Source organism: Abramis brama (genome assembly GCF_963993115.1).
Source record: "Abramis brama genome assembly, chromosome: 3".
Lineage (NCBI taxonomy): Eukaryota > Metazoa > Chordata > Actinopteri > Cypriniformes > Leuciscidae > Abramis > Abramis brama.
Genome location: NC_139965.1, coordinates 11519043 through 11541261, shown reverse-complemented (window position 1 = coordinate 11541261; position 22219 = coordinate 11519043). Strand labels below are relative to the sequence as shown.

The 22219-nt window shown below is 37.4% G+C and overlaps 1 protein-coding gene across 1 annotated transcript in view; it reads right to left on the bottom strand.

The window, feature by feature from the left end:
* Window positions 1–22219, bottom strand: part of gal3st3 (galactose-3-O-sulfotransferase 3) — a 35235-nt gene that overhangs the window by 4103 nt on the left and 8913 nt on the right. The window contains exon 2 of the mRNA XM_084108234.1: window positions 713–810. Within this exon, the coding sequence (XP_083964360.1) occupies window positions 713–795 (83 nt within the window). The 5' untranslated portion in view covers window positions 796–810. The remainder of the gene's footprint in view (window positions 1–712; window positions 811–22219) is intronic.

Below are 22219 nucleotides of genomic sequence, written 5' to 3'. Positions count from 1 at the left end.
AACCCTATTAATAAATTAAGGTTATCTTAAGGTTTTATCAGTAGGGTTTTTAAGCCACCTTTAAGCGCAAGATGGTTAACTTGTTTTAGCTGAACACCAGGCTGGTTTCATCTGGGTCAGTTTTGCTGGTTTTAAAGGTATTTTGGGCACTTGTCAACTGGTCAAGTTGGGAGACCAGTTGGCCAAGTAGCTAAACCAGCAAGGTAAAGCAGGAAGCAAATGAATAGACCAAAAGACCAAAAACAACTGTGGCAGAAGAGAAGAATGAGTAGTGATAGTCTCACATTTTGGCAACCAAAAAAAATTTAGTTTGGCAACCAAAAAACAGATTTTCTGATTCAGTCGAAATAGTTTTAAAGTGCCAAAATTCATTGACCAAAAAAAGCCCCTTTTAATTAGCGCTTCTTCGATGATACTTGCATAAAACGTGGATAAACAACAAGTAAACAAACATGTCGTGTGTCCATACTTCAGTGTGACAAAACAATTTGGCAATGTGTCAAATTTAAATTCTCAGCTGAAATATTGAGAGAACATTACTAAAACTGGTTTAATTTATCCACTGAGAACATGATACTCTGAATGCAGTTAAATTAACCAATTACCTAATTTTTTATTATTGAAACTTTATTTTCAGTTTTGGTTAAAAAAAAAATCATGGTGATGCATCACTAGGAACGTGATAAGGACAAATGAAAGCAGCGGCTCTTACAAATTCAAGTGACCCCCATGGTGCAGAAGCAAGCTGACAGTACTGAGTGCAATCAACGCCAGGAATATCTTCTTCTGAGACATCTCCAGGTTCTTTCACTGCAAAAGAGAAGAATGGGAAATCACAACAGTGTACATTACTCTTGTTTAACACACATCCAGAGCACCAAGCCTTCTCTCTTCAGCAAAAAACTCCAACAAATTCCTCAGCACAGAAATTGGTTGATAGTGCAAAAAATTGGATGGTTGACAAGTTGGATCTCAAATTGCAAAGTAGCTTGTAATGGTTTTTGACCATGAAAACACAAAGAAAATGAGCAAACCTAGAGCAACGACTGGACAGGTGTCACGTATTAGCATTCTAACATTGTTGCCTGTCTAGTGCTAACAAAGTCTTGGATATCTTCCATACGAGTCAGGGCCACCTCTTCCTTCGGCTTCTAATTACAGTTATCTCATCTCGCTTTCCCTTTCTCTCTCACCATATCGAATGGCACTTCTACACAACCTGCCTTTATTTCCACTGATCAAGCCCTGATACTACTGTAGTTTAATTAGCAATAGCATTACAAAAAGGATTTCGCTTCTGATGCCAATCGACAATAAAATAAGCCAAGACAATTAATGACATGACTTCCATTTTAAACATATGCACTAGAAAAGCTAGTCCAAGATTAGCAACATAAAACAATGACTAATATAATGAAAAAACTGCTACCACCTGCTTCTAGTTTTATGATTTCATTGCAGTTTGGACTGTTTGCAGAATTTACAGCTGTTCAATTGTCAATGAAATGGTTTCTACACAAAAATAAAATAAAATAAATAAATCTCAGTTTGGATGAAGTGGGGTGCAATGGGTGTTGGGCACTTTTTTAAATTTGCACACAACATATACCATTTTTGCACTATTAATAAGCACAAGTAAGTGCTGTTTTTCATGACCGATATGAGTTTTACTGAACCCAACATCAGGGTTAAAATACAGATGCAAACAAATACCGCAGGTCAGAGTTCAACAGCGACCGGCTGTCTGGGCTTCTTTTTCCAACGGTAACATAAACCATCACCAACGACAAGAGTGCAATGTTCCTTAGAGGTCCAGTGCTGGACCATTCAGGATCATGTTTCAGCACATAGTAAAAGCTCATAAGAAAAGAGGTGCAGCAAGTCATTTTAGTGTGGTTTGCTCAGGCCTCACTATTATCCTTCATACTTGAAGTTAAGGATTTGCAGCAAACCTTTAAACCTGTTCAATTTTGGTGCCACGGACATTATAATAATAATTCATTACATTTCTTTTCTCTGCACTCAAAGCGCTTTACATGGAAGGGGAAAAATCTCCTCAACCACCACCAATGATACCTCAAACTATGCCACTGATTCGAGGAGAGACGTGCTGTTAGATGGCGCTCTTTAACTGTGCTGACTAATAATCCAGAAAGTTATAGCAGAACATGAGACTCCCCCTCACAGCAAAATCTTGAAAGTGTTGAAATCCTGGTGTTAACCCTAAAACAGGCAATGTGTACCACAAGTTACATAGTTTTATAAGAACGATTTTTTCATCAAATCCTTTTATCATTTATCACAGCCTGGTCTGTCTTGAGTATGCTGGTCACATGATTTGCTTCAAGTTTTTTGTGATCAATTAGTCAGCCTGACCTAAATCCAACATGGCTACTGGTTGTGCAGAACAATTAGATTTTGAGGGAAGTAAATATATATTAAACTTACTTTTCTTCTGGAAAAATAGTAATAATACTGCTAACATTAATTGTGAACATTGTCTTAAGGTGCCGAAGAAGAAAATTAATGAATATGCTGTTCACGTTATTTAGCACGTTTTGAAATGTATTTGAAGTGACGTTGCCTGTTTAGGGTATAAAGAAGGGATTAACCCTAATTTTGGCCATCTTTGTATTTTGAGGTAATTTTTTTTTTTTTTTTACAAATTATAAAAGTTACAGGTTAAACTGATATTAGCATGTCTAGGTGACTATATCTTAGTATTTTTAACTGGATATTTTCTTTCAGGGCTTCACACCTAGCTCATTTTACGGTAAAAGGAATGACAGTAGAGAAAAGAGGATGCAAGTAATAGCCTAGAGCAGATACCAGAAAACTCTTCAGATTCTGAGACAAGTGATAAAACCCACAAAATTGTTTTCAAAACTTCCATGAGAAATAAAATGGAAAACGGAATAAACTGGAAATTTTGTAATAAGAAACCTGACACCACCCACTAGGTGAGGAGCTCGCTAAAAGAATTTAAAGTACCATTTTTAAAGGGATTTAAAAATGGGATTTACACTGCTACTGTAAACCGCACCCTCTGGCTGTAGATTTAATATGTAGAATTAAATCTAAAATAACACAGAGAGTGTAATTAGGGGCTTTCAAAACATCTCCAGTTGCGGGCATTCAGGTTGAAATGCAGGGAGGGCTGCCAATGCAGGGAGGGCTGAAACTCACGCATTTGACACCTTTCACACGCTCTCACGCCACACATCCATTTACTCACGTACAGAAAAATCGCGAAGCAAAGAGAACAATGACACCGACAGACAAGACGGAGCAGGATCCTTTTGATGTGAAACAAATTCTCAGCTGTCAGATTCTGTAAATATTATTTTGAAATTCAAACAAATACCGTTTTGGCGCTTGTAAATGTGACGTGATGTGTTGTAGCGCCTCAGTTCAAGCGGCACGTGAACCGAGCATCTAAATAAAGACGAATGAACAATGGGTGTGTTGAAAGAGACAGTAGGCTACAACTTAACGAAATGTATATGCCTCATACATATTTTCGATCAATCAGTGTTTTTTTAACCGCAGAAAGAGGTCAATTAAACAGCTGGAGACAAGGTAACGTTACATTTACCTCAGGAAAGTAATTTAATGACCATAGCACGTACATTCGCTAGAAAAGTTAGCTATAGACTCAGAGAGGAGTAGCAATTTTGCTAAATATGTGCACTATATTACAAATTTATTGTTTTTTTTTTTCTTATATCATTAAATATTATACGTTATTTTTATAATAAAAAACGTATTTTTTTTTAAGGAAGTTATTTTTAACCTTTAATAATAATACCAGCTGACAGTGCTCTCTTTGTATAACATTAGGTGAGATTTTTTCTTTTGAGAAAAATGTACATGTATCTGCTGTACCTAATATGTATCCAAATTAGTCCATATTTAAATCAAGATCGGAATCAAATCACAAGAATTGAAATCGTGAAATTTGTGTCAAGCAATTATAAAAACATCAGTCACTGTACCATGTAAACATTGTAACATGTTGTCACTAATCCTAGTAAAATTATGTTTAGTTACCAAATGTTTTCACAATCACAATATTGTGTGTGTTTTACGAAAAAAGAAAAAACTTGCCACCCCCCACTCCCCCCACTGTTGGTGTGAAAGGAAATAAAGAAGTGGATATGTTGGCTAAACAATCTCTTAAATCACCAACAGTAGATCTGCAGATTGCATTAAGTAAAACTGAGGCTAAAGCAATCATAAAAGATCAAACTCAAAAAAATATGGCAGGAATATTGGGATATTAATGATACAGGAAGACATTTGATAGTATTCAAAGCTCTGTTGGCATGAAAGGGGAGATGAGTAAAAAGCAAAGCGAAGAAAGGATTATCATTTGTCTCAGAATAGACACTTCAACAAGACACTTCATCTATTAGGTAGACATATAAATGGAATGTGTTTACATTGGAAAGTTTGGTTGAGTGTTTTTTCCTGTTAGAAAAGATAAGAAGGAAGAGAAAATTAGAGGCAGAGGAAAGACACGAATCAACCACGCAATCATCCACCTCCCTGCATGCACTCAAGTGACACCAGTTTGAGAGAAAAGACGTCACATTATAAAAGCCCAGTTCTAATTTTAGATTTGGTCATGATGAACTTTAAAAACATGTGCTGTGCATCCGCACCAGAGAAGGGTTAAAAACACACACACACACACACACACACACACACACACACACACACACACACACACACACACACACACACACACCTGATGACATCAAAGGAGATTTCAGATGCATTACTCACCAAACAAACAAAAACACAATTCTATTTCTGTGTATTTATATGTTCTATTAGTCTAATTCATTCTTGTTTATTTCTACCACATAACACTCTTTACTTGGTATCCTTATAGCCCCTGTGTGTATTGAATTGTACTTTATAGTCAACGAATATGGGGTTTTGCCTAATGTCTAATGGCTAATGTCAATATCAGTTTCTAGAGCAGAGGTTCTTAACCAGGGGGCCTCAGCAAACATCCAAGGGGCCTGAAGATTACTTAAATTGGTTGGAAATAAGACAAAACAAAGCATTAAAATAGGGTAAAACTATTAAAAACCAAGGTATTTATTATTTTGATTCACCCTCAATTTTTTCTTAGAAGAATCAGGGTTCACATCTTTTTCGAAAACCTGGAAATATAAGGACACCTAATTATAAAATGTAGAAATTGTTGTTGTTTTTTAAAGTCCTTATCCAGCAATCATGAATTACTGAAAAAGTCATACAAATTCATTGCTTAAAAAGAGTGTGAAGTCAACTTCATCAATCCTGAAATTTAAATTTTACTGAATCTTGGAGTGTCCACACACACACACACACACACACACACACACAAAAAAAGGCAAAAAAAGTTCACAAACCGGCATTTTAGCACTTTCGGTTACATCGTCATGAAGACAATGTTTTTGTTTTTGTTTTTTTCAATGAGTTGTTAGTTAAATGCCTGAAAAAAGTTCTGTGGTTAACACAAGCTCAAGATATTTAGATAAATAATATACTATTGTTGGTCACAGAGCTTATTTTCTTCAGTAATCAAAAAAACTATTGAAAAATCCATAAAAATAAAATAAATTAAAAAAATGTAAAAAAAGTTTTTGTCAAGTGACCCAGGCTGGACTTCCAGGTTTACCTACAAAAATATGTCATCAGTGCAGGGTGAGTGGTAGCTGATATATAAACAGTTTAATATCAACATATGAAATGCAGAACGAAACCTTCTGAACTGGAACAGCAAGGCATATCCATCACCCACACATCAGTGCCTGACCACACTGACAATCAAAAAGAGTTGAAGTAAAAATCATCATCTTCCTTGAAAGTAACAAATAATCCCTTTAGCTGTACACTAAGGCCAGTAATACCTCAACAGATTCACAATCATTCCGTCATTCAAGCCACACAAAGCCAGAGTCGAGGTGAAGGCAAGGAGATTAGAATCCGATCTGTGCTTTTTTGTTGAAATCAAAATGTGGCTTTTGGGGGAAATCACCAAGAGTCAAGCTGTGATCCTACAGTGCTGAGTGGATCTATTGAGGAACTGTGGAAAGACAGTCTCTGGAGAACGTGTCGAGTTACTGTGATATAGCCAAGCTTGTGTGACCAATCCAGCAGTGACGTGAGGAGCGGCCAGACAGGCGTGCAACGCTATAGATGTCTGGGACAGATGGCGTTAGGTCTGACATTCACTGTAAAAAAAATGTAATTATTAATATAATAATTTCAGCATAATTGAGTGGTGGCCCTGAAACCACTGTATCTTATCTGTTTCAGTGCAAATTAACAGCTAGCATAGCTAGGGCTGGTTTGCAATGCAAGGGTAAACAAAGAACTGTTTTTTTGAATAAGTATAGCGTTTTCTTTAATCAGGAAACACACACACACAAACACACATTCTTGTACATCTATCTTTATGAGGACATTCATTGACACAGTGCAATCTCTAGCCGCTTACCCTAACCTTACCCATCACTTACTAAGCAGTGGCGGCTACTGGTCTGTCAAAGAGGGGAAGCTCATTTTCGGCCTAATCTTGCACGTGCATTCACATGTTCATTGCTCTTTTCATGTCTTTTATATGCCCTGTCAAAGTTATTCAGATCTCCAAACCCCACTTTTGACCAAACAACACACCCGTGAGATGGTTTCATCCAGAGGCATGGCCAGCAGTACATTTTATTTGTCATAGCCAAGCGTGCCGCACAAGCCCTGAAAAGTGAAGCCAAAACGCCTCGATCGCCCCCCGGTGACTGGTCCTAGTATAGGTCATAAGCCCCGCCTCCCCGTGTTATTCAACGGGACGTGAGACCAACTAAACAATTTAATTACACTTCAAATATCTTTTTTCCAAAGGTGGTTTCTTTCATTTGCTGTTGTTTTTATCACGCTGATGTAAGTTCAAGTGTCTGTTTCAAAAATAAGTTGGTTTTTAGTTAGTTACGTGATGCGGTGGTGTAAAGTCATGACTGACAGCTGTGAGTGACAGGTTCTCGAGCGAAGTAGTCACTGAAGCACCAACGGACATTTTTTTCGGGATCTTCGGAGGTCTGAGGAGATTGTATTTACTTTATTTTAACAAGCCTCTTGTCGTACTGCAATCAATTTTTAAAAAAGTGTGCAGAATCCACTCTCCCTGAGTGCATTCTGCGAGAGTGAGGGCGGAGCGTTGATTTCGCGGCTTTACTTCCTGCTCACTACTGCGCAGGTCTGGTCCCGAGATCGCTACTGCGCAGACTCAAGTTCCAATATGTCAGCGCCATATCGGGACTCTGGCGGCTTCAGTTCTCATCAATGGAAGAGAGCGAAGGGGCGTCGTCCATCTTTTTTTACTGTCTATGGTCACAGCACTTCCAGTCAGCCAGCTAACTTTGTCATACCAGGAGAGCTGAAAAGACCTGTTATTTTTCCCTATCTTTTGCACTAAATCAGTCTTAGGTGTTGATCTGCCCTGCTGTTTGATTGTAAGTTTTTCCTCGTAAGGAACACTTTCAAATGACTTCGCCAAAATCAGGTCGACAATATTAGCACTGTCTGCCATCGTGTGCAGTTTCACCCCTACGACGCTAGCCTAGCCTACTGTATGAATGAATGAATGAATGAACGAACAATCTAAAAAAAATATATTAAACTCTGTAAAACTGAAACAAGGAATGTGGTGTATAATTGTGTGAAATGTATGATGAAAACTGGCTAGCAATTTCGCCAAGCAAATATCAAGAAATAGGTTGCAGCAGTTTGTATTTCGACTGTACTTGAGAAATCCGCGATGGGACTGAGCGTGAATAGCTTCAGCGATTTCTTATAGTACAAAATCGCTGTCAGTCAAAAGGAGACACAGCCTTTCGACAGACCCTCCAATCATCACGCAGAAGCCCGGAGTCCAGGCCAGCCCACTCCTCATTCACCCCCAGAGACGCTAGCGTCCGCAGGCGGGACATAATCGCAGCATTTATCCAATGACCGTCTAGTTTCGAAGCGCTGAAAAAAACTGTTCAAAGCAGCCCCATTGAAGTCAAGGGACGCTGGGCTTCAACAGGGAAATGCACTGTGACGCTACGGGAATGTGTGAGAAGGAAATTGAGTCAGCCGACCTGCTGTATGTAACTGATTCTGAACAAACTCGTCTTTGAGAGGAACGTTTTCTAATGCATTTTTAGTCAATAAAATGTTAATACAATAGTAATTTGACCATTCATTTTTTGACATTATAGGGGAAGCTGAGCTTCCCTTGCAGTCTTAAACAAATCACTGCAACTAAGTGCCTAACCTGAACCCTGACCCTAAACCTACCCTTAACCTCATTATAACCTTATCCCTAAAACCAAGTCTTGACCCTCAAACAGGCCTTTAAAGGGCTCTCAGAAAGTGAGGACCGGCCAAAATGTCCTCACTTTACTCTCTTTGTCCTCGCTCTAATGGTCTAAAACTCAAACTGGTCCTCACAAAGATAGTTGTACAAGTACACACACAGACACACACGTTTTATATTTGAGGCACAAAGAAGAGGGTCATAGTTGTAAATGCTGAGAACCAGAAATCCACTGCCCAGTTCAGGTTTATCAGGTTTACATTGATCAGAAACAACGTGGATAGAAAAACTTTTATACAGTACATGTCATTGTAAAGACTCAATCCTCACAGCAAAAGACATTTGTTTTAATTCCAAATAGCAGCAGTCAAGTCCAAATTATAAAGATTACTTACATACATACCATACATACACTCTACATGCTGCAAATTACAGTCAGAACAAACGCCACAGGCAATGTGCGACTATTTTCGGATAGATGGTAGAAGGAACGAGGAATTACACTATCTTTGCTGCTCATTAGTTTTTTCATACAGGTTTATCAGGTTTACATTGATCAGAAACAACGTGGATAGAAAAACTTGTGAAAATAGCATGAAATACGACCTTTATACAGTACATGTCATTGTAAAAACTGCAAGTCCTCAATCCTCACAGCAAAAGGATTCAATATGGCATCAATGTGAGACACAGGACCAGAAGTCATCTCTAATTGGTACAACAGGTATACATGATACTAATTCTCATTCAATACACTTTTATAGCATTTTCTCAACATATATTTTTCAAAGCTGCTAACAGAGAATAGTGCCTTACAAAACCCCAGGTAGCATGGGAAAGACGACAAGAAAGCAATTTCAGTTCATAGTATCTCCAAGTGATTAATTCAATAGATATTTCTGGGGCGGTTGATGGCTGCTTTGCATAGTCTTTCTTGCAGTTAGGAAACTGGGTGTGCTATTTGATACCAATCTTTCTTTTGAAATCCATGCATTTGTTAAACTGCATTTTTCCATCTTAAAAACCCCCCCACTAAACTATGACATACTGTATGCACAATGACAAATGTGGAAAAGTTAGTTCATGCATCCATGACCTCAAGGCTAGATTATTGTAATGCTCTTATGGGTGGTTGCTCTGCATACTTAAGTCTGAGTCTCCTGCACAACGCTATGTAACCCAAATATGGGCATTTCCTTTCTATCAGTAACCAATCGTGAATGTCCAAAGGAGGATTTAAAGCTAAGGATGATTTCTCATTTAGAGCTATTTAAATCTTTAACTGCCGTTTTCTCAAAATGAGTTTTTTGTCATTCTCCAGTACACACATCTCAGCCTATGTAGCACCTATGTACACCAAACTTTCCAGTTATACACTTAGCAGTATTCTGAAGATATTTTCAGAGGGATTTGTTAATAAATCATTCCTGGCCTGATTTATGTGACATTTTAATCAAAAAAAATATGGCGAAAATCTATTTTTTATGGCTATGGACAGTATATTTTGATTCCCTAGGTAATGAAAGCATATATCCTGAAATCCCTCAGTTTTTATTTTCATCTTGTGTGTAAACAAAATGAAAAAAAGAATTTTGCACCTGGCTTTATCATATGTTCAGATCTATCTACCGAAAATATATGCAAAATCGTGCATATTTAATGAGATAATGCCTAATTTGCATAATTAAACATACACATTTCTAAAACTTGTAATACATTTTTTATATACTTGTGCAAGTAATCAACTGAGGAAGTTTCATGGTGATATCTATTATTTTAAAATTTTACCCTATTCACCTGTAGTGTCTCGGCTTAATAAACAAACTCCAGCTGGTCCAAAACGCAGCAGCTCGAGTTCTTACCAGAACCAGGAAGTATGACCATATTAGCCCTGTTCTGTCAACACTGCACTGGCTGCCTATTAAACATCGTATAAATATTAAAATCTTGCTGATCACTTACGAAGCACTAAATGGTTTATCTCCGCAGTACTTGAGTGAGCTCTTAACGCATTACAGTCCTTCACGTCTATTGCGATCTCAAAATTCTGTCCAGTTGATAATGCCTAGAATATCAAAATCGACTGCAGGCGGTAGATCCTTTTCCTATTTAGCACCAAAATTCTGGAATAGTCTTCCTAGCCTAGTTTTGGGAAGCAGTCACACTCTTCAGTTTAAATCTAGACTAAAAACGCACATCTTTCTATAATCCACATCAGTTAAATGGTTGTTAGGCTGCATAAAGTAGATCAACCGGAACCGTGGACACTTCCTACACCTGATGTACTCGTTACATCGGAAGAAGAATGGCATCTACGCTAATATTAGTCTGTCCTTCTCATCCTTATCCAGAGTTTACCGTAGTCAGCCGGATCCAGTCTATATCCAGATTCAGATGGTGGACCTGCACCTAGACACGACCACAACGCAGCCCTTATTGTCAGCAGAGACCATGTCTAGACAACCCCTGTGAAGCCATCGGCACAGATCCTCAGTAGAGACCATAGGAACCAGACAGGTCCTCTGCACAGACCCTAAGGCCAGCTTCAGCTCCACACCAGCATGATGAATCTGATCTTCAAGCAAAGTAGCTGCATGAAATATATGAATACCGATCCAGAGTCTTATTTCTGACATGTGAAGCAGCCTGAATCATCAAGACACTGGTTTCTCCCAAGGTTTTTTCTCTCCATTCTGTCACCTGATGGAGTTTGGGTTCTTGCCACGGTCGCTCCTGGCTTGCTTAGTTGGGGACACTTGATATTCAACAATATTATTGATTTGACTGAACTGAGCTGGACAATGACATCACTGTTTTCTGCAGAACTGTTTTTTGTTTTTACAGGAGATGAGATTAACTAAATTAATAAATTAATAATTGATGATCTTTACAACGAACTGAATCAACACTGAACTTACTTAAGCTGGACAATGACAGTGTTTTCTTTTCGATCAGAATATACTTTTCTTTTTACAGCCGAAATGAACTCTGTTTGCATCATTGAATAATTTCTGTTTATCACTGTAAAGCTGTTTTGAAACAAACTGTATTGTATAAAGCGCTATATAAAGGTGACTTGACATCATTTACCTTGAATTTCACCCCCTCAAATCAACCCGCGTCTAACTTTCTAGCTTACGAAATACTGCAATGATGACAAAAACACCCTGATTTTTAAATCTGAGGATTAATCTGCAGCTGAGAGTACATAAAGTTAGCCAAAATATTTATTAAATATTTATCGCATTAATAACTAGTATTTATCTTCATCCAAATCCAATCACTGATGTTACTATTATATGTTTTAATTGCCATTTGTAAATGTGCCAAGGCATTTGTTTTAATTCCAAATGGCAGCAGTAGGGTTGTGCCGATGGACGATGATGGCTGACCGACGAACTGCCATGAGACTGGGCTGGTCTGACAGGTTGGGGGGGTGTCTGACCGGCACGCCCCCCCATCCTGTCAGACCAGCCCAGTCTCATGGCAGTTCGTGTTCGTGTGTACACCAGTGGTTGGGAACCTGGCTCGCGAGCCACACCTGGCTCTTAGGCAAAAATCATGTGGCTCGCAAGGTCTCTCACCCTTTACCAACGAAAGATAAAAAAATTAAGACGTGCGTGTTCAGTGCTGTTCGTGAGTGTCACGAGTCACCACAGCAATCAACTAACCGCTTACGTTTCTGTGGTTACCTACAGCTCCTGCACTGGGAGTCAAGCAGCTGCTGCTTGTCTAAGGTGATGGATGGCGAAAATCATTTTAGAACAGCAGCGAAAATGTAAAAGTAGGCTATATAAACTTTAATATATCCTTTTATTGAAACGGGTGCTTTGCTGTTCAAAGAGACATTTCGAAACATTTCACCCGCTGGCCGCTGGTACTTTCACTTTTGCCGCAGAGACCTTTATGTCCTATAAATGTGTCGTATTGTTGATAATCCGCGCAGATTTCAGTTGACGATTCTGTTTAAAGTTATTAATAATAAAACATGAATGAATGAGAAAGAAAAGAGCAGGATGTGCTTTATATTGAAAAGAAATATTAAAAGCGCGATAAGTCGCGAAAGAGAACTGAATTCTACTGACAGGATGCTGTGCGCGCGCTCCGAGCGCAACACGGACAAGCAGGCTTTGTCTTCGATTGCGAGCCTAAACGGCCAAATAAACATATAAATATTTAAAAATGCCAAGCCGAGTATTCCCGTGGCGTAAACACAGTAGAAGTAGCTACACTCTCTCTCTCTCTCTGTTCGTGATGGTCAGCGCGATTCCGAAATTATATTATCTATATATTTATATACATACACTCCACATGCTGCAAATTACAGTCAGAACAAACGCCACAGGCAAATCCTAACAGTAGCCCCAACCAACACGTAAATATACGGTAAAGAGTGATGACAGTAGAAGGTCTTTCCAGGCCAAGATCATTTAAAATTTTAAAACACACTTGCCCTCTGTGCAACCATGTGTTCCTGTGACTTAAATACATTTGCTTATTAAATATTTACTTTTGTATTAGTGAAGTTTTTCAAAGGTGTGACCAAATCCTTTACCAACACACTCAACTGTACTGAAAACATCCTTATTTGAGATAAGAATGCTGTTTTGAATATTAGACTTCCCATCTTTACTTAACACATTATTTTTTTGGTTGTCTGTTGGACCTGCAACAGAAGTCAAAATGTAGTTTTTTTTTTTTTTTGCTTTTAGTATGAACATGTTAGCCTTAAAGGGACAATGTGTAGTTTTTTAGGTATTTTATTATCTAAAAATCAATATTTTTATTCTTAAATATGTCCTCAATGGTGTACAAATACCTCTGCCAATGATCTGACTTATCCTCGTAAACAAAGAATTTATTATCTTTATATACATGGGACGGGTAGGTCCACGGAGGCTTCCATGTAGTTCCGCCATCTTGAAAAACTATAATAGCAGAGAGGGACAAAAAGTACTAGGCCAACGCGTTTCCACAACGCGTTTTCGTTCAGAGCCAGCGTCACGTGACTGAAGCCAGCAGAAATGGAGGAGCAGAGCAGTGAGAGGCGCTTGTCACTGCCCCGGCAAGTTTAAAAGGCTGCACTGTACGGTTATTAGTCACAGGATAAGGAGTCCTCGTTGTCGAAAAAGTCCAAAGTAGACCGTAAAAACGAAACGTGACCGGAGATTACAAAAACAAGGGTTAATGTCGGGATAGCTTTTTCCAGGTGGAAAGAGCTAATGCAGGAGAAAGCTTTCAAAAGAGAAGTGAAGTTGCCTGCTTTCTTCTCGACAGGTAAGTCAATGTTACGGTCTTAATTACAAGCTTTTTTTCATTGCTTGGTTGTGTACTTTATTATATAGACAGACAGTAGAACTCGATGAAGTGCTATTAAAAGACATCCTGTCATAGCTTTATGGTACGTAACGGCTACCGTAGATGCAACACGCATTTGAAAAAGCGAGGCGCTGGAGAGCAATATTCGTTTGAATGCAAAATACAATTTCACCACTAGATGGGAGAAATTCCTACACATTGTCCCTTTAAGGTTATGAATAAGCTGGTGTGTTCCAAAACAATGACAAAATTCACATTTAGGAGAGATAAGCATTCAAAACTTAGTCTCTCACTTCCGATAAAATGGATCACAGATTTTTATGACGTCACCGCAGACTTCAGTTTCTCATCTTTTGTCCAATCAAATGCTCTCTAGAATCTAAAGCTCCGCCCCCATGCTATAAATACCACCTGGCCAAAGCGACCATTGACGCGTCACGGGGCAATATGTGTTGGAGATGTGTGTGTTCGGTTGCTCAAACGCTCGAGCTTTATTACGTTTTCCAACTGTACGCTGGTTAAGAATGAAATAGCTCAAATTTATTCACAACTCTACTATTGAATCCAACGTATCATCAGCGCTCGGATTCGCTTCCATGGTGCTGTCAAGTACGACTTGCAGTCTGTGAGGTAAACTAAACGCTATTGGCTAGTTGAAAGGGGGAGGGGCCATTCAATATGTCCCGCCTTAGCTTCCTGTTTCAGTGTAAGTTGTGTCAACGCATCATACAAAGCTGCTCGTTCCAAGGCACTTCAGTGGGGCTTTAAGCTAACAGTGCAGCTCTAGACTCAAATACTAGATTTATTTGAGTTCTTTATACATCACACCACAAAGCACCTCTAGAATATTTCATTGCACTCATGGTTGTAAATCTCTCTCTCTCCTCATGCAGCCTGCACATCTGATGCGGCATTATTGTCTAAATCCCCCCGAAAAAAAAAAAAAAAAAAAAAAAAAAAAACAATCTGGGAAATGAAGCTTGAAAATGAGCATCAGCAAACCCCCAACCATCCACATCCACACACACACAACCTAGAAGTTAATGATTTTTTAAATAACGTTAGATATATTTAGATATGAGCAGGTATGTTACTTGACTTACACTATATACATAAAAGTATATCAAATGTTCTTTTTGGATTAAATATTTCTCACACACACACAAAAATATATTTGAAACTAATCAACTAAAACCTAACTTCTGATTGGATGAGCCACAGCCAAAGCAGAGAACATCAATTCTATTTTAACATGGCAAGTAGCAACATTGTTTGGCAATTTTAGACCAACAGCCCACATCGCACTTCTGCATTACCCATTTATTGCTCCATATTCCTCTTATGTGTTAACAATAAAGGAAATGCTGCCAATGATAATGTAAATATGTATGCAGTGATGCATTGAATTGATCAAAAGTTACAGTAAAGACTTTATAATGTTACAAAAGATTATTTTTAACAAATATCTTTCCTGGCCACTTTATTAGGTACACCTTGCTAGTACCTGGTTGGATCCGCTTTTGTCTTCAGAACTGTACTGGTACTTTGGTACCAAGTCAGTAATACAATTGAAAAAATGTGACGATATCAGCATTTCTGCAGAAAAGCTGCCTCTCACACTGAACAGTGCGCGATACTGAACTTCCACGTCTTTTCGCGCTTGAGCGGACAAATACACACAAAAATGTTAAAATATCCTCATAAACACATTCGGTTATGTCTTAAAGTCCCCTGTAATCAATAATTGTATCCCTTAAAACTCATCTTTGATCATCAAAAATACATATTTAAACGTTTTTTGTTTTTTTGCTTGAAAAAAATTGCCCCGGCATTAGCCCCGCCTCCACTCACTCACTCAGCTCAGAGATCCACTGGTTGACGATCACACGTTGATCTGATTGGTTACAAGGTAGTTTGTGACGTCAGAAACACCAGCGATTTCAAAGCGTGTTTTTGAGACTGTCTTTGGTTCACTGCAGTTTTAAGGAGAAAATACTCAGCAATGGTGTCGACTTATGAATTTACACATGGTTTGTCTTAAAGCATATTAAAAACGCCACATAGACATATAAACAACATTAAAAGCTGGATTTTCACCACAGGGGGACTTTAACTGAACGTAAACAGCTGACAAAGAAAACGCATGTGTAACAGTATGCAGCTCTTAAAGCGACATACTTCTGCCGTCTCTAATATCGTTAATCGATGAACAAAAGACAAAGTGAAAATTCACTTGCTGTTCTTGACTGAATAACTTGTAACTATATTTGTTATGTATATTTTATCAATAAAGTGCAGTGTTATTTTACATTTGATTACAGTTTCTGGTGAACGGTATTCAGCTACAATAAAATGTTTTGCAATAAGACTTAGAACAAATGTGAATAATATCTATATCTATATCTATCTATCTATCTATCTATCTATCTATCTATCTATCTATCTATCTATCTATCTATATATTTTTTTACCTTACTGGAATTGAAATTAAGAGTTGATAAGCAGAATCGGAATCATAAAAAAAAAAATAAAAAAAACCCAACGAGTGTAACTCTCAATAAAACAAAACTGTATACCACAATCTCATTTTAAGAACTACATAAACTCATACACTCAATGCAAATTCCTAGAGATGCAATCAGATAAGAGCTTTTATCATTTGAAAGCAAATATTTAAATACTGTGCATGATACTATTTAAATACTGTGCATGATACTATTTAAATACTGTGCATGATACTATTTAAATATCATGAACAGTCCTTAGGCGTGGCGTGCCACCTGAGATGGAGACAAATGTTGCTGTGATGGTTACAACTGGCTACGTATAACCATATTTACATATTAGCTGAAACACAACCCCTGAGAAAAAAGAAAAGAAAAAAAATCAATATGCTTTGGTTATTTGTTTTCACAGACCATTAGCCCTGCCAGTGTCATCTTTGCATTGCATGTTTGTGGTCTTTCATATGAAAGCTTTGTTCGTCATCACAGCATGTGCCCAAACTTGTTGTGATGGCCCATGAACAGGCGACCGTCCACCGTCCACCGTCCACCCCCAACCCTGACAGGCCACCGTCCACCCCCAACCCGGACCTCCAGAGAAAACGCCAGTTGCCCCAAATACCCCCCAGAGAGGAGCAGATTAGATGCGCAGACGTCTCTTTTAACTCCACTAATTCCTCCCTCAACCTGGACATTTACTTGTGTTCTTGACTTGTAGGATTTCACAGTTTGGTCTATTTTAAAAAGCAACTAGTTTTTCCAACTAATCAGCTATGCTAGTGGATGCAACAGACCAGAAAGCATTGAATTTTTGTTTGTTTGCATATAATTTAGTGCCATGCAAGCTGCCACGGCTTTATTCATGCCCAGAAACAAGTGGAGAAAAAAAAGAGCAAGTAAATGAATAAATGACTAAACTATGCTGTATATAGACAACAAATAAAAACAATTTATAAAAGGTTATCAAAATATCTAAAACTAAATTGGCCTTTTTCTAAATCTAAATCTTTTCATAAGAATCAAATCAAAATGTAAAGAGTCATACAGTGAAAAAATTGTTATTGGAGTACTCAATAATAATAATAATAATAATAATAATAATAATAAATATATATATATATTATATATATATATATATATATATATATATATATATATATATATATATATTATATATATATATATATATATATATATATATATATATATATATATATATGTTTTATTTAAATACCACCTTTCAAGAACACAAGGACACTTTACATAATATTGACAAATAACACAAAAAATACAGATATACAATCAGGGTATAACAACAGGGACTGGCAGTTAGACGGTGATCATATAACATACAAGACAATAACCAAAATAATTATGGATCTGAAAAATGAAACTCATCTTAATAATACGTAATGTAAATGAATGAGTTTTATGTTCAGTTTTAAAGAACTGGAGTGAGGAGACAGAGGTTTTGGAGCAACTTGTGTCAAAGCTTATCTGAGATGCTGAACGCCCAACCACCAACAAACAGTATAGTCTGAACTTGGGTTATAAAAGCAAATTCTCAGAACTCGGCCTCTGGAATATATGGGTGTATAAATTCTGTAAGATATGAAGGTGCTAAGCCATGGCAAGCCTTAAAAACTAGGACAAGTATTTTAAACTGAATGCGATAGACAATAGGGAGCCAGTGCAGTTGCTGAAGGATGGGCGTGATGAGCTGATTTTTTGTTGAATGCAGGGTCACGAGCAGCCAAGTTTTTAATTAGCTGCAAGAAATTGAGGGCTCTAGTGGATAGGCCACAAAACCGAGAGTTGCAATAGTCCATTCGCGAGGTTACAAAAGCATGGACAACAGTTTCAGCATCTTTGAGATTTAACGAAGGTCATACAGTATATGTATGTGTTACGAAGATGGAAAAAACAGGATTAAACAAGCTGGCTATAGTGGCTAATATGGGGTTCAAAGCTTAATGTAGAATCAAATAGTACCACAAGACTGCATATAGTGGGTGAAAAACAGAATTGGGCTGAGCAGTAAGAAAGATTTGAGTAACTATGGAAATTAAGACCATGATGCCGGATGATCTGACCAAGAGAAAGCATGTAGACTAGAAATAGAAGTGGACCAAGAACGGATCCTTGTGGTACACCACGGGAAACAGTGATAGAGCGAGATGTGTTTGTTAATGCTGATAAATTCTTGCCTGTCTAAAAGATATGATCTTAGCCATGCACTGAAAAACATTACCAGTGATACCAATATCAGTTAGACAAGATAGAGGTACAGAATGGCAAACAGTATCAAAAGCTGCACTCAGTTTCAAGAGGACCAGAAGGAGGAGGTCATTCACTACTCTTCAAAGAGCAAGGTGTTACTTGCAGTTTCTTTGTATTTGCTTGTGGAATGTACTAGCAATTTCTGAGTGAATTTTTTTCTACACCATTTTTTTTTCCAGTGTATAAGAGATAAAACCATCACAGTGGAAATGTGAAGATGTGCATAAATTCAAAAAAATGTGCATTAATAAAAAAAGTATGCGCTCAACTGAGGCGCATAAACTATGATGGAAACACATTTACCGAATAAATCCCTGGATGCGCAATGCGCAACAAGAAAATCATGTGACTTTGCTTCAACAGTGGATGTGATTGGATAACTGGACTAGCCAGCGGACAAATTGCATCGCACAGCATCTCAAATGTTGGTTTGGTCATTCTGAAATGCCTGACCCAAAGTCTGACATCAAAATGTTTGGGTATAATTTCCTCCCAGAAGCGTCTCACATGATTGCGTTCCCAAACACCAAGAATCCACTTTCGAACGCAAGGTACAGTAACATGACCATATTCATTGCATTTCAAAAAAAAAAAAAAGAGTTAAAGTGACCTCCTCAATTAAAACAACAATTTCTCACGACAATTTCCCAAAAGGAGATTTTTTTAACACATGGGGTGGAAACTGTATATGTGATATTCCATGTTTTATATGATATTACAGGTTTTATGTGATGTTCCAAAATTGCGCATAAGTAAAATTTGCAACATTGGATGGAAGCATAGCTACTCGTAGCCAGAATTTTGATATTAGAGATCAAACGGTATGAAATATCACGATATTCATAACACGATAATAGCGACCAAAATGATGATAGTTATCAATATTATCATGGTATTGTTAAAAAGTGCTGAAAATGTTCAAAAAGTACTGATACACACACTGGATTCATTTCAAATTTTATGTCGAAAACCAACAAACAAATAAAATTCGCCTAGCAATGCACTATGCACTCTTTATTGCATTACAATGATGGCTGGATTTAAAATGAACTACAAATATTAGTTGGTCAACACACAATGACACGTTATACACTGACATGTTTAAATAAAGTAGACAAAAAAGTTATATGAAATGTTAACTTTATATCATTTTAATGAAAATGAGGATAACATAAGTATTTTATCTGCTCCAGAAACAAATCTACATCTGAATTGTTTCGATTTTTGCACATTAGCTTATTTTCCATCTAATTTACAACGATTTTCACATTGAGCTTAACAAAAAAATGACAGACATGCTGAATGAAAATGTAAATCTACTTTCTGTCAGTAGGTGGCGCTTATGGAACCGCAAAAAGCGAGCCATTTTCCTGGTAACCCCATAAACAAAGCAGCATAAACACTACTTTATTAGGCATTACACTGAGGGAAGATGAAATGCAAATGCCATCCAACCTTTCTAAAGAGTCAGTTCCCCTTTATATATTCATATAATTCATTGATTAATTCGTACATTCTTTCATATAATTTCTCTCAGCACTTTGCTTAATGCTGAACAGTATTTACCACAAGTTTTTCAAATCGCGGTAATCAAATTTTAATGATAATTAAGATATGAAACGGAAATACTAACCATCAGAGATTTTTATTGTGGTTTATCGAAAACCGGAAACCGTTTCATCCCTATTTGATATATACATAATATCACCTCATTCTGACCTAGGCTACTTATCTGAATCCGAATATAACTATGACAACAAAGCGGCTTATAAGTGTCTCAGGTCACTCATAATTATGCAGCATAAACAGTGAAAAAAAAATGTTCCTCTGGTTAATAAGGGAACAGTTTGTTTTCTTGCGTCAATGAAAACAGAACAAGATGTAATTATTCATGAAGAAGGTTTAATGTTAGAAATGCATGATTAACTAGTCCTTCAAACTGCACACTAGAAACATTTAAAATAGATAAGCCTTTCCAAATCAATCAAGTTTTTGCTAAAGGATTTGACAAGTGCAGCAAATAAGGACCGAGGTGGCAAGAGCATCCCAAAGGGTCATGGGTTTAAATCCCCAGACGCTCGTCTAACTAATCCCCCATGGTCCAAACCATCCCGAGAGCCAGACAGCTCTGCAACAGACGAGCCAAGCGCGAGATTGAATTATTGTGCGAGATGTAACAATCAGCGTGGAGATGTTTGGGCCTTACTAGCGCCTGCCATGTTTATGGGCTCGGGCAGATGGCACAACCTCTGGTGTAGTGCTGAAGGGAGATAACTGAAAGCGATCAAGAGGTGTGTGTGTGTGTGTGTGTGTGTGTGTGTGTGTGTAAGAATAAAGGATGGGAACATTATGTCCAGAAACACATTATAAGCTCATTTATACTATACATTGTTACTGTGGCGATTGAAAACTCAGTGCTCGAGGGGCCGATAGAGTTTACTTCAAATGTTAATCCGATTGCAGGTTATAATTTATAGCGCTATAAGTGCATTCATATATATGCCTTGTTTGGGTTATTAAAGTACATTTTGGGACTAAAATAAGTTTTGATACTTACGAAAACGGCAGTTTGTGAGTTGATGAAGAGCTAGCCTAGTAATTATATAGAATGTACTGTAAAATTAAAATAAACGGCGATATAGCTTAGTGCGATTATCAAATCAAAAGGCTGTGATTTAATTGAATAACTATATAGTGTTTCAGAGAGAAGCACGGCACCGTGTTCACGTGATCAGCTTATGATCTGGTGTTTTCAGTGTCTCAGAGTTGCTCGATTCACAGTAAATGCAGCAAAACTTGAGCATTTGGGAACGCAACATGTGCTAGGTTCAGTTTATTTACACACATTTATTTTGTGGACAGAAGTTCACAGCAGAAAGAGGGTTTGGACGTTTGAAAGTGGAGAACCTAAAACAAACATTAGTATTGTAACTTGTAGTGTAAAATTAAATAATTATTAAAATAGTTAATTATTCGTTTTTATTTTATAATAAAATTGTAAACTACAGCAGTAATATATTATAATATAGACAAACAGTTGTAATTTTTTATAATTGGTTTAAAAATTACAAAAATAATCATTATTATTATTATTATTATATTAATAATTATCATTTATCGGTGCTCAGGCCATAAAAATATGTTTCCCCCTTTTAAAATCCAGCTAAAAATTGTAAAAATATTATTTTATGAATAAATTAATTATTGTTAAATTACAAATAAATATTGTGTCTATTTACATGCATAGCATGTGACCGTTAAGCGACATCAGAGAACAGCAATCATGTGAATGTGTCGTAAAATTAAACCTCAGTGCGTAAATATTTAAGACAAATTTTCGAAAACACCAGCTAATACTCGCATTTTGGAAATCAACTTAAGTTTGCATAGTGTGTGAAGCATTTGTAGAGTGCTAGATAAATGCAGAGATGAATAGAAAAAGTCGGCATGATTCAGGAAGAAAAAGAAAAACCGCCGGCAGCATCACTGATGAAAGAGAGGCATCAGCGGGGTTTAACACTGCACCGTTACCGGGATCCACTTACACTCCTGCTGTCTGAGCACCGAGAGACGGGGGGTTAAACCGCGAGGCTTTGTGTCTGTGTGTGCATGTTTATGTGGTTATTGGATCTGTTGCTGGAAAGGAGCATCTGTAATAGACCGACAGTCAAGCCCCTTTCTGAAGAGCTTTTAATTAATCCTTCAGCGACCCGGCCAGCCACCGCAAGTCTGGGAATAAAAGGGGAAAAAAAGAAAAGAAAAAAAA